Source organism: Peromyscus leucopus, chromosome 16_21, assembly GCF_004664715.2.
Source record: "Peromyscus leucopus breed LL Stock chromosome 16_21, UCI_PerLeu_2.1, whole genome shotgun sequence".
Classification (NCBI taxonomy): Eukaryota; Metazoa; Chordata; class Mammalia; order Rodentia; family Cricetidae; genus Peromyscus; species Peromyscus leucopus.
The window spans coordinates 17099188-17113298 of NC_051084.1; the positions used below are offsets into that span (position 1 = coordinate 17099188).

General features: G+C 44.6%; 1 protein-coding gene across 1 annotated transcript; it reads left to right on the top strand.

The window, feature by feature from the left end:
- The first annotated feature begins 3423 nt into the window (after positions 1 to 3423).
- Positions 3424 to 9115, top strand: LOC114682655 (HLA class I histocompatibility antigen, alpha chain G). The gene is made up of 5 exons (XM_037199663.1): positions 3424 to 4011; positions 4245 to 4523; positions 7228 to 7503; positions 7605 to 7715; positions 8737 to 9115. The coding sequence occupies exons 1-5, from the start codon at positions 3429 to 3431 to the stop codon at positions 8778 to 8780; spliced, it is 1293 nt and encodes a 430-aa protein (XP_037055558.1). The 5' UTR covers positions 3424 to 3428; the 3' UTR covers positions 8781 to 9115.
- Positions 9116 to 14111: the final 4996 nt, after the last annotated feature.

Genomic DNA, 14111 nt, shown 5'->3' on the forward strand with positions numbered 1-14111 from the left:
TGACCCATCTGCACTGGATGTGCTTTATCACATGTGGGTGGGAAGGGCACAGGCTGGAAGTACATCAGGATGTATGCTTGCCCCTGATTGGTGCTGATGGAAAATACAATGAATTATGAGTTTTCCTTCTTAAGCTGCTGCAAACTGTGATTCTGGGCCATTTCCCAGGAACCTAGGTATGGACCTGGCCAGAGCCCATCCACCTGGCCAATATTTAATTCAAGCTTGCTTCAAATTTGGCTTTAAACTGTGGTAGTGGTCTTATTCTTGGTGGGAGTAATAGAAGCTAAATTTTAGCCTGTATTTGCCTTTTCTGAACCTCTATTGGAGCAATTGGCAGAATAACCTAAATTATGTCCTTAATCATCTTCAACAACTGTCCTAACTATCTGCATCTTTTAGGCTAAATCAGAAAGTCCAGTTAAGTCATAGATCTAACTAATTATCATTGCTCTTATAAAAATCATCTTCGTTATGATCTTCAAGTAAATTGCCCAGTGAAGAGTGGGATTTTCCCAAGAAACAATCACACTATACTAGATACAGTGGGAAGTCACAGCATTCCAAACACAGCAGACACAGGACAGCACAAGCAGGAGGAAGCACAGCAGAAGCAAGGGGCGTTCTGTAAACATCCTCTGGGACTTTGCCTGTCCAGGATGGGCTCAGAGAAGCTTTGTTATCCACAGGGCTGTGTTCCTTAAGCTCCATTGCTGTCTGGAGATCCTCTGACGTGGCCATTGGCAGGCATGTCCTCTTCTGAAAACTACAGTTAACAGCACCACTCATTTGCAGGTTAAAAGAAAATTTCACTTTTATTAAAAAAAAAAAACATCTTGTATATTGTTTTCTTTTGTGGAGTAAGGGTCTCATGTAACGCAGACTGGCCTCAAACTCATGGCAAACCTCTTTCTTCAGCCTAGCCTCCCACATGCTGGGACTATAGTCATAGGCCATAATGTATCACCATGTTTTAAGTATTTTTAAAAATATTACATTAATTTTGAAAATATTTTATTTGTTTGTTGGGGGATGTGCACGGAGGTCAAACATGTTGTGATTCTGACCAAAGGTTTCTTCAGGAAAACAGTTTAATGTGCACTACAGGCTTGGATGAACTCTTCTTCATAAAGAAACCGAACAAGGGGCTGGAGAGATGGCTCAGTGGTTAAGAACACTGACAGCTCTTCCAGAGGACCTGAGTTCAATTCCCAGCAACTACATGGTACCTCACAACCATCTGTAATGAGATCTGGTGCCCTCTTCTGGCTTTCAGGGACACATGCAGGCAGAATACTGTATACATAATAAATAAAAATTTATTAATTTATTTACTAATTTAAAAATTTATTAGCTAATTTTAAAAAAAGAAAAGAAACTGAACAAGATCAATGAATACAGAAAACAGGGCTTTTTTAAAAATATGGTTCTTGCTTTTTTGTCTCCCATTTATGGTAATTTATAATTTTATTGGTTATTTTAAAACCTAAAGGTGGGATTTTAAAGATGGCCCAGGGAGCTGGAGAGATGGTTCCACAGTTAAGAGCCTGTTTGCTCTTCCTGAGGACCTGGGGTTCAACTCCAAGCATCTACATTATGGCTCACAACCCTCTACAATTCCAGACCCAGAGGATCTGATGGCTTTTGTGAGCACTGCTTTTATATGGCACACATACATAAATGCAGGCCAAATACACATACAGATAAAATAAAAATAAACTAATTAAAACAAACTAGAAAAATAATAAAGATGATCTCTGTGAGTTCTAGGCCAGCCTGATTTACAGAGTGAGTTCCAGGATAGCCAGAGCTGTTACACAGAGAAACCCTGTCCTGAAAAAACAAAATAATAATAACAGTAATAATAATAAAGATGGTTCATATGTGGAGGAAGGGAGGGCTGCTCAGTGGATGTAGCAAACTCTCCATAAGCAATTTGGCAGAGATAAAAACCACATAACAGCCTCAGTTCTTCAAGTTCTCTCAGGAAAACTCACTGAGCAAGAAGGGTTTTATAGGAGAGATGTGGTCAAGTTTATGTATATTCAAAGACATTGCATGGACCACAAATCTATCTTCTGTTTTTCTTTTCACTGACTCTCAGGGGCCCCTACCATAGATCTCCTAGAGCTGGAGTTATATATAGGTGGCCGTGAGCTAGCTCCAGGACATAGATGCTAGGAACTGAACTCAATACATGCTCTCAGCTGCTGAGCCATCTTCTAGTCCGGTGTTTTAGATTTTAGTCCAGAAAAGGTCAATAAATGTAGCCTTCATAAAATCTTTTTGAGGTCCTCAATAATTTGTAAGAATATACAAAGATCCAGAAACCAAAATGCTGAGGCTTGCTGACACACACAGCTCCTCACCAGGACTCTGGGAGACCCTGTGATAGAGTGGTGCAGGAAAGGGTGTTGGTAAAGTATCTGGTCTCGGTCTTGTTTTTTAAGGTGTCTAAGGGTTGAGCGCTCCTCATGGCACCAGAGTTCATTTCTTTAGCTCACAAATTGTCAGTCGTCAGGATCTTCTGCCAGTGTTAGGCAGCTAAACAGGCATTATCAGTCTTGGAGGTCACTGGGAATGGGCCTCCTACCCCGACCCCCACGTTCCTGTTTACCGTATGAAAAGGAGGAGGTATCAGGGCTTTGAGGTAATTTCCTTTTGATCAAAAGAATGGAATCTAATTTCCACATCTGACCGGGGTGGAGACTATACATTCTGGTCTGTCCCAAAGACCAGAATATCGCATGCCAATGCCCCCTCTCTTAAGAGTTAATCTAACTAGTCCTGTTAACCACATGGCCAGCAGACAACCCTTCTAGAAAGCCAGTCATTTGAAAACACACAAGAGAAATAATAACACCCTAAATGAATTACTTACTATAACCCTGGAGGACCTCCCTCAATTCAGTTCTTGCAGATACTCACTGCAAAGCCTACTGTTTTCCTGATTTCTAACTCAAAAGGTTGACTTTTTTCTTTTCCCTTTTCTATCTCTTCTTTTATCCAGAACAAAATCTCCAGTATGCTTACTTTGACATTCTGGACAGAGCTGCTAAGATTATGGCTTGTAAGTGCTGTTGTCGTCATTACCCTCCCACCTCGCCCCCAGCCCCCGCCAAAACTAATGAAGTGGTCTTGGAGAGTCCTTCTGAGTCTGATTTTGTTAATGTTTTGATCGTTAGCCTTAATTTCTTTTCTTTTTTTTTTTGGGGGGGGGGGTGTCAAGAAGACACTAAGAACTCACAAATACGAATCCCTTATTCCCCAGTAATGTTTGAACATCCACAAGTTCATTTCTGTTGTACGTGGGAATTTCGGAGACCCACTCAGAGCTATCGTCATCCGTCCCCACACACCCGCAAGGCTAAAAAACCACCCAAAGAGGAACAACGAACCAATCTCGTCAAATTCTCCAAACACAGAGGATGGGGTCCACGGTGCCATGCGCCCTGTATCTGTTGCTGGCAGCCGCCCTGGCCTCAACTCATATCCGCGCCAGTGAGTGTGGGGTGGAGAGAGAAACAGTCTCTGCCAGGAGGAGCAAGAGCACCCGGCAGGGACCGCACACCGAAAGCCACGTCTCCGCCCTCGCCCACCTAGACCTCCCCTTTCCTCGAGATGGACAGCCCCTGCCAGGCTCCCTTCTCCAATCCGCGTCTGGAGCCCCGCACCCTGCACGCCTCCCAGCGAGTGCGCCAGTTCCCCGGTCTGGCCGGGTGCAGGGTCACCGAGCTTCTCCCCTAGGTTCACACTCCCTGCGGTATTTCGTCATCGCCTACAATCCTGGCTATCGCAAACTTCGGTTCACAGTCGTGGGCTACGTGGACAACACGCAGATCTTGAGCTTCGACAGCGACGAGGAGAGTCCACGGGTGAAGCCGCGGGTGTCATTTATGGCTCAGGACCCAGAGCATTTGGAGGAGTTGACGCGCTTCGGCAGGCGCGTCTTATTAGTTGGTCGAGTCGAACTGTGGGCCGTGTTCAGCTCCCATAGCCAGAGGGAGAATGGTGAGTGACCCTAGACTCAGAAAGTTAGCTATAGTCTCTGCATATTCCTAGGACCATGGAAACAAGCCTTGGGTTAGTGAAATCCGACAAGTTACCGCCATCCTGGAAAAGCTTGAGGCAATTTATTGGGGTTATATTTCAATTTGAAATAGGTTTTAACCAAACACGCTCAGGCTATGTGTAGTGAGTGGCGCTAACCTAGGAGACCTTCCTGATCTCCCTGGCTGCAACAGGGTCTCACACTATCCAGTGTCTGTGCGGCTGTGACATAGGACCAGACCACCGCCTCCTCCGTGGGTATAAGCAGATGGCTTATGAAGGACAGGATTACATCGCTCTGACTGAGGACCTGCGCTCCTGGATCGCAGAGGATAACGAGGAGGCTCAGAACACCCGGCGCAAGTGGGAGGCATCTGGTTTTGCAAGATCATGGAAGTCTTTCTTGGAGGGCACGTGCGTGGCGTGGCTTCTCAAATACCTGGATAAAGGGAAGGAGATGCTGCAGCGTGCAGGTGCGTTGGGTAGCTTGTGTCGACCCTTGAGTAGAGTTTATGGGAAGGAAAGAGAACAGGGACTAATTCCTAAGCCACCTATTGTGAAAACTGTCCCCCCAGGTGTGACATGGCCTTTAAATGTTTCAAAATCAGAGTAGTTGTGATTACCAACACTGGGCATTCTAGCCATTGACACCCTCCTATGTTCCCCCTTCACAAAGAATCCTACCAACTGCACCTGGTCTACAGTTCCTAGTGTATATAGGAGTTAGGTTAATTGATGGGTTGGGTATAGTGGCTGATGCCTTTAATTCAAGCATTAGTGAGGCAGAAGGATGAGTGAGTTCCAGGCTAGTCTTGTCTACAAAAGGAACTTCAGGACAGCCAGGAAAGGTGGTGGTGGTTAATTGATAAAATATACTGGTGGCAGACCAGTGAGGCAGGTTTTGTGAGCAGTAATTCATGATGGAGTGGACTTTTCAGTGATGCAGGTGTTTTTGAATATAAGTAACTCTCACTCACGTTCCTGTAAGTAACTGCCAATAAATTTATGGGATTGCCAAACTAGTGTTGGAAGATAAAGATGGACTTGGATGGAATCCTTTCTTTAGTTTGTTGTTGGAGTCTTATCTAGGGTGAATAGATGTGTGTTCATATCTCTCCAGAAAAAGTAATAAAACCTTGACAGCTGAGTAGGAACACAGCAGGACCAAAGATGGGTTTGGGAGGATCAGTTTCTTCCTATAGGATATAAGACATGCAAAGGAAGCTAAACGATCCATGGGGGAAGGTACTGATGTGACCTCCATGTGGGGTGGAATGACAGCTGAGAGTTGCATTGTTCTTGGAATGGGTGATAAGACTGTCATCTGAGACCATTCCATCTGAAGGTAGATGTATATCTGTGCTGGGAATCCCAGGGTAGTCGTCCCCCTCTACCTGGCACGAGATCTATCACATGAGCACCAACAATATCGATTTCTGGAGTAACCCCTGTGGGGCTCCAGATCCTCAGCAGACAGTGGCAGCAGCTGTGTGGCCTTTGCTGTGGGCAACTGAGGCTGAGTCACCCTCCAGAAAGAACTTGCCCACCTAAGGGAGGAATTACAATGAGCAAAGGACATGCAAATGCTGCCTTTTGTGCTAACCTCAGATTGGAGCGATAAACTGAAGGGGGAAAGTCAGAATGCAGGTGCTGGCTGACCACTTCTTATGGCTGGGGGGTGGGGAGGAGGAATAAAGGGAAGAACAGGATTAGAGCTGTGCTTCTGCAATCCAAAAACTTGGAGATGATGGTAAGAATGAGAAAGTAAGGAGAGAAAGTGAAGTACAAGTAAAAGAATTCCCCTCAGGCCAACCTTTAATTCAGAGAAAAGCCTAAGATTCAGCATGCATATAGGGCCTTAGTAGTGATTCAGTATGGGAAACCTTAATAATCAGGAATTTCTCCCACTGAACTTCTTGAAACAAAAAACAAATATTTTTAAAAATTAAGGAATCCAATACTGTGGGACATAGATTTGAGTGCTGTGGAAGCAGAGAAATTGAGTCCTGTAACTATTCATCCCTCTATAAAACAAAGGCTCCATAATCTGAGGCAGTATGAAAGAATCATTAGGTCAGCAAGAGAACTGATTCCCACAAGTTGTCTTCTGACCTTCAGATATGTGCTGCATGTGTACAGATGCACATGCACACACACACAAACACACTTGAATGTTTGGCTTTTATTGTGGACTGTGTAGGAAGGATCAGGAGATGTGACTTTGTAGGAGGAGGTGTGTCACTGGGGCTGAGCCTTGAGATTTCAAGCCCATGCCCTCCAGTTAGCTTGCTCCCTTCCTTTTATAAGTTGCCTTGGTCATGGTGTCTTGTCACAGCAATAGAACAGTACTAAGACATTTGTCATTGGTGTCCTATCTAGATACTTGCTGATGCCACTCCAGTTAGTCACAACCACCCTTTCATCCTTGGTCTGAAGCAGAGGAAGCCTCCCTGGTTTCCAGATCCCACAGGATCCACCCTTCTTTCAAGGATTGTATGACTTGCTTCTCTCATTACTGTGACCAAATACCTGAGAAAAAGCAATTTCAGGGGAAAGAACTGGAGTATTGTGGCTCTCCAACCATCCATCGGTTAACAGTTCATAAGGGGCACATGGTGGTGGGAGCAGGTCAGGGCCACAGCCTAGAAACCTTCCTCACATCTGGGCAGATGAGGAGGAGAGAGTAGCTAGAAACAGACTATAATTCTTAAGGCCCAATGCCCAGTGACCAACTCCCTCCAGTTAGACCCTACACACTGATTATTCCACTAGAATCATCAGCATCACCAGAACAAACCAAAGCTTCATATACCTGAGCCATGGGGGAACACTATATTCAAACCATAACAGAGATTCCATCTGTTCAGGGTTGGAGAGGAACCAACCCTGAAAAGAGTGAGTGGAAGTTCCCTTTTGATCTCAGCCCCTGTTTCTGCCAATGTTCGCAGACAGCTATAGTTATTCAGAGTCACTGTGTTTTAACCCACTCAGAGGTATAGAGGTTCATGCCTTTATTCTAGAACTTCCCAATGAATAGGTAGTTCTGCATCCTGAGTCCATGCAGTTTACACGCTACTCTCTAAATCTCCAACCCAACTCTGGGGTGATCACATGATCAGAGCTCAAGTGCTCCACAGGAAGGAACAGAAGGTTGTTTTCTCTGACTCTTCTCCTCAGATCCTCCAAAAACAAATGTGACCCATCACCCCAGGCCTGAAGGAGACGTCACCCTGAGGTGCTGGGCCCTGGGCTTCTATCCTGCGGACATTACCCTGACCTGGCAGAGGGATGAGGAGGACCTGACCCAGGACATGGATCTTATTGAGACCAGACCTGCAGGGGATGGAACCTTCCAGAAGTGGGCAGCTGTGGTGGTTCCTTCGGGAGAAGAGCAGAGATACACATGCCATGTGCTGCATGAGGGGCTGCCTGAGCCCCTCATCCTGAGATGGGGTAAGGAGGGGTGAGAGCACAGAGCCTGTCCTTAGGGAAAGCAGGAGCCCTGAGCAGGGTCAGGGTCCCTCACTTCTATCCTCTCCTACTCTCTCTCCCAGAGCCTCCTCCCTCTCCTACCATCCCCACCATGGGGATAATTGCTGGCCTGGTTCTCCTTGGAATTTTGGTAGCTGGAGCTGTGACTGCCATTGTGATGAGGAAGAATACAGGTAGGATAAAGACAGTGTTTGAGATTTGGGCCTTACTGAGAAATTGCAAGCTCTGCATGGAAATAAATGTGCCCATCTCCTGTTTTGTTACTATAAAGTGTTTCCATTCATCTGTGCTTAGCTTTGGGACCATTTTTAAGTAACTCTGTGAGGAACACCTGAAAATAGAGAACAAAGGTTTCACATTGAGGATTCTGGTGGTGTGGATACAAATCTGAGGAGGAGTCTCCAGCAGAAGGAAACAGGCCTCTGGGAGGGTACTTGGTCCTCTTCTTGTGTTTCCTGTAGGTCTGCCTGTGACCATACCCTAGAATATTATCTGAGGTTTAGGACTAGGCGTTTCCTCTGGAACTGACTCATTCTGCATCCTTCTCTTTCTTTATCTTCCCAGAGATGGAAAAGGATGTATTAGATAACGTTTGTCATTTTATTTCCACCCCTTTGCCCCATGTCCTGGCATTAGAACTCCCTCCTCCCTGAAAGTCTAGAAAGGAAGCAGAGACCTAGTCCCCTATCACTCTGCTAAACATCCCTGCAGCTGAGCACAGCTGAGTCCTTGGTTCCACCAGTGACCTACCTGTACCCTTATAGAACCTGGTGTTGATGGGCTTTGTGTTCTGTCCCTAGATGTGAAGACTCAAGTTTGGGGTTTGATTTTTCTAAGATAAAAAATTTGTAAGCCTATAATTTCACATAATAAATTTCTTCACGTTTAAATGATAAGTATTTGAATTTTCCACTAATTGTGTCTATAAGTCAGATATCAGTCAGAGATTTTCATCATGTTAATTGCTTACCTGAGCTAAACACCATAGAAGAGAAAACAATATGTACCTGTCAACATGACAGCTCCGTGGTGATGACATTTGGGATTGTTCTTTGTTGTGGGTGCTGGTCTGATGATTGACATCAGTGACCTGAAACCTTGTTCTAGAATTCTCAGGCTTCTTCTAAGGCTCCACTGTCTCGAACTATAAAGCAAGGAGCCCAGAAGTTACTTTTTTTTCTCTCTTTTTTGCAGGGTCTCACACTGTACCTCAGGCTGGCCTAGAACTCGCTATGTAGCTGTGATGGGAAATCTTCATTGCCAGCTTGACTGGATTTAGAATCTCCCAGGACTTGCAATCTGGAAATGTCTGTAAAGGATTTCCAGAGAAGATTAACTGAGGGGAGGGGACTATACCTGAATGTGGGTGACACCAGTCCCTGATTTGGGGGCCCAGAGTGAAGATAAGGGAATAAGAGCCAGCATGCTCACACTTTGCTTCCTGATGCATGGAGATGTGAGACATCCCAGCCATGTGCTCCAGCTTCCATGAACTCCACCATGCCTTTCCTGCCAGGATGGGTTGTACCTTCTTAAATCAAAAACCAAAAGAAATCCTTCTTGCCTTAAGTTACTTCTTTCTTCTTTGAGGTTGTTTGTTTTACATTAACGAGAAAAGTGAGCGATACAATAGTTTGGGTTGACCTTCTTCTCCTATAAATCATCCAGCCTCAGCCTGAGTGCTGGTATTGCAAGTGTGGGGGAATACAGTCTTCTTCAACAATGACTCCTGTTATCAGCTGTGAGTGAGACTGTGCATTGACTAGGGGATCCTGGTCTACATCCTTGCAGCTTGTGGTCTGAACATCAGCAGGCTCAGTCCAAGCTTATTATACAGAATCTCAGACAAGACCCTCTGAATCCTGAGATGTCCAGGGGACTCCTGTACACAGGAAAGTTGGGACTTTCTATGCCTTTTCTTTCCTTTCTCTTTATTTATGAGAAAAGTCTCATACAATACATCCCTACTGCAGTCTCCCCTCCCTCTCTTCATCCCAGTCTTCTCCCCTAGCTTGGAAACTTTCCCTCTCCCCCAGATCCACTGCTCCTCCAGTTCCCTTCAGACAAAAGCAGACCCCCCCCCCAGTAATACCAACCAAACACAGCATAACAAGGTGCAATAAGACTAGGCATAAACCCTCATATCAAGGCTGGACAAGGCAACCCAATGGGAGGAAAAGGGTCACAGGAGCAGTGAAAAGAGTCAGAGACACCCCTACTCCCACTGTTATGAGTCCCACAGAGCCCAGGTTAAACAACCACAGCATGTATGCAGAGGACCTAGCACAAACTCATGCATGCTCCATGATTGCCACTTCAGTCTGAGAGCCCCTATGAGCCCTGCTTACTTGATTCAGTGGACCTGTTCTCCTGGTGTCCTTGAACCCTCTGGCTACTTTAGTCCTTCCCCCTCTTCTGCTGGGTTCCCTAATGTTTGCTTATGGGTCTCTGCATCTGCTCCCACCAGCAGCGGGGGGTGGAGTGGGGGAGGGGAGGAGGGTGGTGGGGAGCCTCTCTGATCAAAATTGGGCTAGGTGCCAATCTGTAAGTATAGTAGAACATTATTGGGAATCATTGTCTCTGAGCCATCCAGCTTCCAATTCCTGGCCATCCAGGCACTGTGGGGGCATGAGCTCTCTCTCATGGCTTGGGCCTCCAGTTAGATCAGTCATTGTTTGGCCACACCCACAAGCTCACTTATAAGTGGATATAAATTATTAAATAAAGGACATACACAATTCCAGAGAGGTTAATTAACAAGGAGGGCTCTAGGTTGCATGGATCACCCTGGGTGGGGAATTTCTAAATATTTTCTAAGCTCACCTCTAGAACTGGGCATTGTTTCAGGACTGTGATCTAACTATTGAACATCCCCATAGGCTCATGGGCTTGAACACTTTTGTACCAGCTGTGGTGCTGTTTTTTTTAGAAATGTTTGGAACATTTAGGAGGTAGAGTGTGGTTCTGGAGAATGGTTGCTGGTAGTGGTGCATGGTGGCACAAACCTTTAATCCAGAACTGCGGAGGCAGAGGTTGGCAGATCTCTATGAACTGAGGTCAGTGAGTTCCAGGACAGACAGAGCTACATAATAAGACCAGAGAGAGAGGAGGGAGAGAGAGGGGAGAGAATTTGCTGGGGCTTGGCCTTGAGGTGTTGATGTTGCTGGGTTTTTGTTTTGATTTTGTTTTTGTTTTTTCTCCTTGTTTTGGGTTTTTGACACAGAGTTTCTCAGTATAGCTTTGGAGCCTGTTCTGTATCTTGCTCTGTAGACCAGGCTGGCCTTGAGATCTGCCTACTTCTGTAGACCAGGCTGGCCAGAGATCTGCCTACTTCTGCCTCCAGAATGCTGGGATTGAAGTTGTGCACAACCATCTCCCAGCTCGATGTTTGTTTGTTTGTTTGTTTAAGTAACATCATTTATTTGTATACTTCTAGGCAATTTTTCCACAAACATGTATTTTTTTTCCAGGACACCTTATTTATTTACTTTTTCTTTGACAATAACACACATTTTAATGTATTTTGGTCATTTTCATGTATACAATTACCCCTCTCATCCTCTTCCAATGCCCACTGTACTCCTTCCCAGGGAGTACCCCACCTACTGTCATGAGCAGTATGTGAGTTCTGGAATGCAATGGCCATGTCCACAAGATGGCAATTCACAGCACTCTCAACCCTCTAGCCCTAACAATCTTTGGCATGTTGTTAACTAAACCTCAGAGGGAGTGATGTAGATGTCCTGTTAGGACCTAATGTTCAACAGACACTTATGTGCAGCATTTTGATCAATTAAGCTCTGCATTAAGTGTAAAAACAAGCTTCTCTGACCAAGGGTAAGAGTAGCAATATTCTGTGGGCATCCACATAAATATTTAGAAGGACATTTGACAGCATTACCATTTAGTAGCATAACAGTGGTATGTGGAGCATTACCTACTCCCTAGGGCTTATGAATCCCTTTGCTATGGGCTTTTGTCCAAGTTTACAGCACCAAGCATAAATTCCCACCTGCAGACCAGGACTCAAATCTAATAAAAAATTGACTGGTCATGCACTTAACTCTGGTAGCATGGGGAAAATCTGTCTATAGCATTAAGCAAATAGAAAGAAACATTTACTACATTGGGGTGTATGTGAAACCAATGCAATAAAGGAGCAATAATCACAGATTCCTATATTCCCAACTATAATAATCCTTTTTTTTTTTTTTTAAAAAATAAAGATGTATTTATTTATTATGTATACAGCATTCTGCCTGCATGTTTGCCTGCAGGCCAGCAGAGGGCACCAGGGCTCAGTATAAATTGTTATGGAACACCATGTGGTTGCTAGATCTCAGTATAGATGATTGTGCACTACTATATGGTTGCTGGGAATTGAACTCAGGACCTCTGGAAGAGCAACCAGTGCTCTTACCCTCTGAGACATCTCTCCAGCCCTATAATAGTCTTTATAAAGTCATAATAATAGGGAATAGAGAGATGGTTCAGCAATTAAAGGCACAGGTTGCTCTTTCAGAGGATGTGGGTCCCTGATCTGGGACCAGGTGATCTGATACCCTCTTCTGGCATTGTGAGCATATGGCTCACAGACATACATTCAGGCAAAACATCCATACACACAAAGTACACATAAATCTCAAAAATCTTAAACTCATAATAATATATTTGTGGGCCATCTATGGTGCCTTATACCTCTAATCCCAGCTCTTGATAGCATTGGAACAGGAGGATTGTTAAGATATTAAAGCTAGGCAAGCATGATAGAACATGCCTTAATCCTAGTACTTGGAGGCAAGTCTCTGTTAATCTGAGGCCAGCCACCTACAAAGCAAGGGTTGGGTTTAGGGTTAAGGTAGCCTGGCCAGCCTGGTATACAAAGCAAGGGTTAAGGGTTAGCCAGGCAGGTTAAGGCTATATACTGATATCCTGTCTCAAAAATGGAAAGAGAGAGAGAGAGAGATTGAAATTAAGGCTAGCCTAGCCTGTTACCAGAGTTAATATCAGAGCCTGTGCCCCTCACAGCACTAATAAGGCATGGTCAGCTATCTGTTCAATAAGGTAATTAAAAGAGCCAAATAGTATAAAGCAGGGGGAGAGAACTACGTTTATTTAATATGGCCACATTGTAAGGACAGAGAGGTCTAGCAGCTCAGAAGTCTACCTTTAGAGACCTCACATGAGGACAATGTTTAACAGAAGGTAGCAGATGTGCATAACTAGGCTGTCCAAGTCCAGGGTGTGGTCTAGCTCACCATCAACACACCATTGTCTGGTCTGTAGTTTCATCTCACAAGGAGGTCCAGCAAGTTATTAGAAGTGTGTGAAACATCTCTTCTGGGGACAAGTTCCTCCTCTGACTGGCACCAGGTTTGAATGTTTGTCTCTCAGCATGAAATCCCTGAGAGAACTCCAATTTCCTGAGGTACCTTAGTTCATAGTCACATATTCAAAAGGAAGGACACAAGTGTCTTTAGACTATCCTCAGACCAGTTATATCCAAAAGTTCCTATTTAAACCTAATCCTTGATGTGATGGTATTTGAGGTGAGGGACTTTGGAAATAATGGGATCAGAATGGGGAGCCTTTATGAATGGGATTAGTCCTCTCACAACAGAGAACCCAGAGAGCTCCTTCACCATGTCTGCCATGTTGAGAACTCAGCAAAGAGACATTGTTATTGTACCAGGAAGTGAGCACTCACCAGATACTGAGTTAGCTATCACTTTGACCTTGGGTTTATGAACCTCCAGAACTATGAGAAATAAACTTTTGTTCTGTATGAGCCACCCAGCCCCTGGTATTTTGTTGTAGCACTACAAACAAATATACACAATACCTATTACAAAATCATTCTCAAACATTAATTCCTCAGGGTCCAAAACTCCTTTAATCCAGGCCTGGTGACAAATGCCTATAATACTGGCACCTAGGAGGCTGAGGCAGAAGACTGAAAATTCCAGGTCAGTCTGGGTTATATGAGACCTGGTCTAAAAACAAGCAAGCAAATAAGCAAATAAACATATGTACCTGTATGCACAAAAATATGTGTGTACATGTGTAGGGACATGTTGTATTCAAACACATGTGGAACTCTACCAACACTCTTTGGGACAAATGTCCCACATCCCTTGTCCTACCTGGTGTGAGGTAGGCAGACACCCTGGATGTCCTTAATGTTACCCTAGTCACTCCATTGCTTCACTGTCATGTTGGCTGTCTTGTTTGTAGCTTGAGAGCTTTCTCTCTGGGTCCCCCAAGCCCCAGCAGTCAACAACCCATGTATAAAATAATCACTCAGACACTTATATTACTTATAAACTGTATGGCCATAGAAGGCTTCTTGTTATCTACTTCTTTTATCTTACATTAACCCATTTCTATTAATCTATAAATTGCCACGTGGCTTGTGGATTACTGGTACCTTACATCTCGCTTGTCATGGAGGAGGCTGGCAGGTCTCTCTGCCTTAGCCTTCCACTTCCCAGAATTTTCCTCTCTGCTTGTCCCGCCTATACTTCCTGCCTGGCTACTGGCCAATCAGTGTTTTATTTACTAACCAATCA

Coding starts and splice junctions, on each gene's coding strand:
- LOC114682655 (XM_037199663.1), top strand. CDS start 3,429: ATGGGGTCCACGGTGCCATGCGCCCTGTATCTGTTGCTGGCAGCCGCC. Junction 4,524..7,227: donor GGAGATGCTGCAGCGTGCAG/GTGCGTTGGGTA, acceptor TCTTCTCCTCAG/ATCCTCCAAAAACAAATGTG. Junction 7,716..8,736: donor TGTGATGAGGAAGAATACAG/GTAGGATAAAGA, acceptor TCTTTTTTGCAG/GGTCTCACACTGTACCTCAG.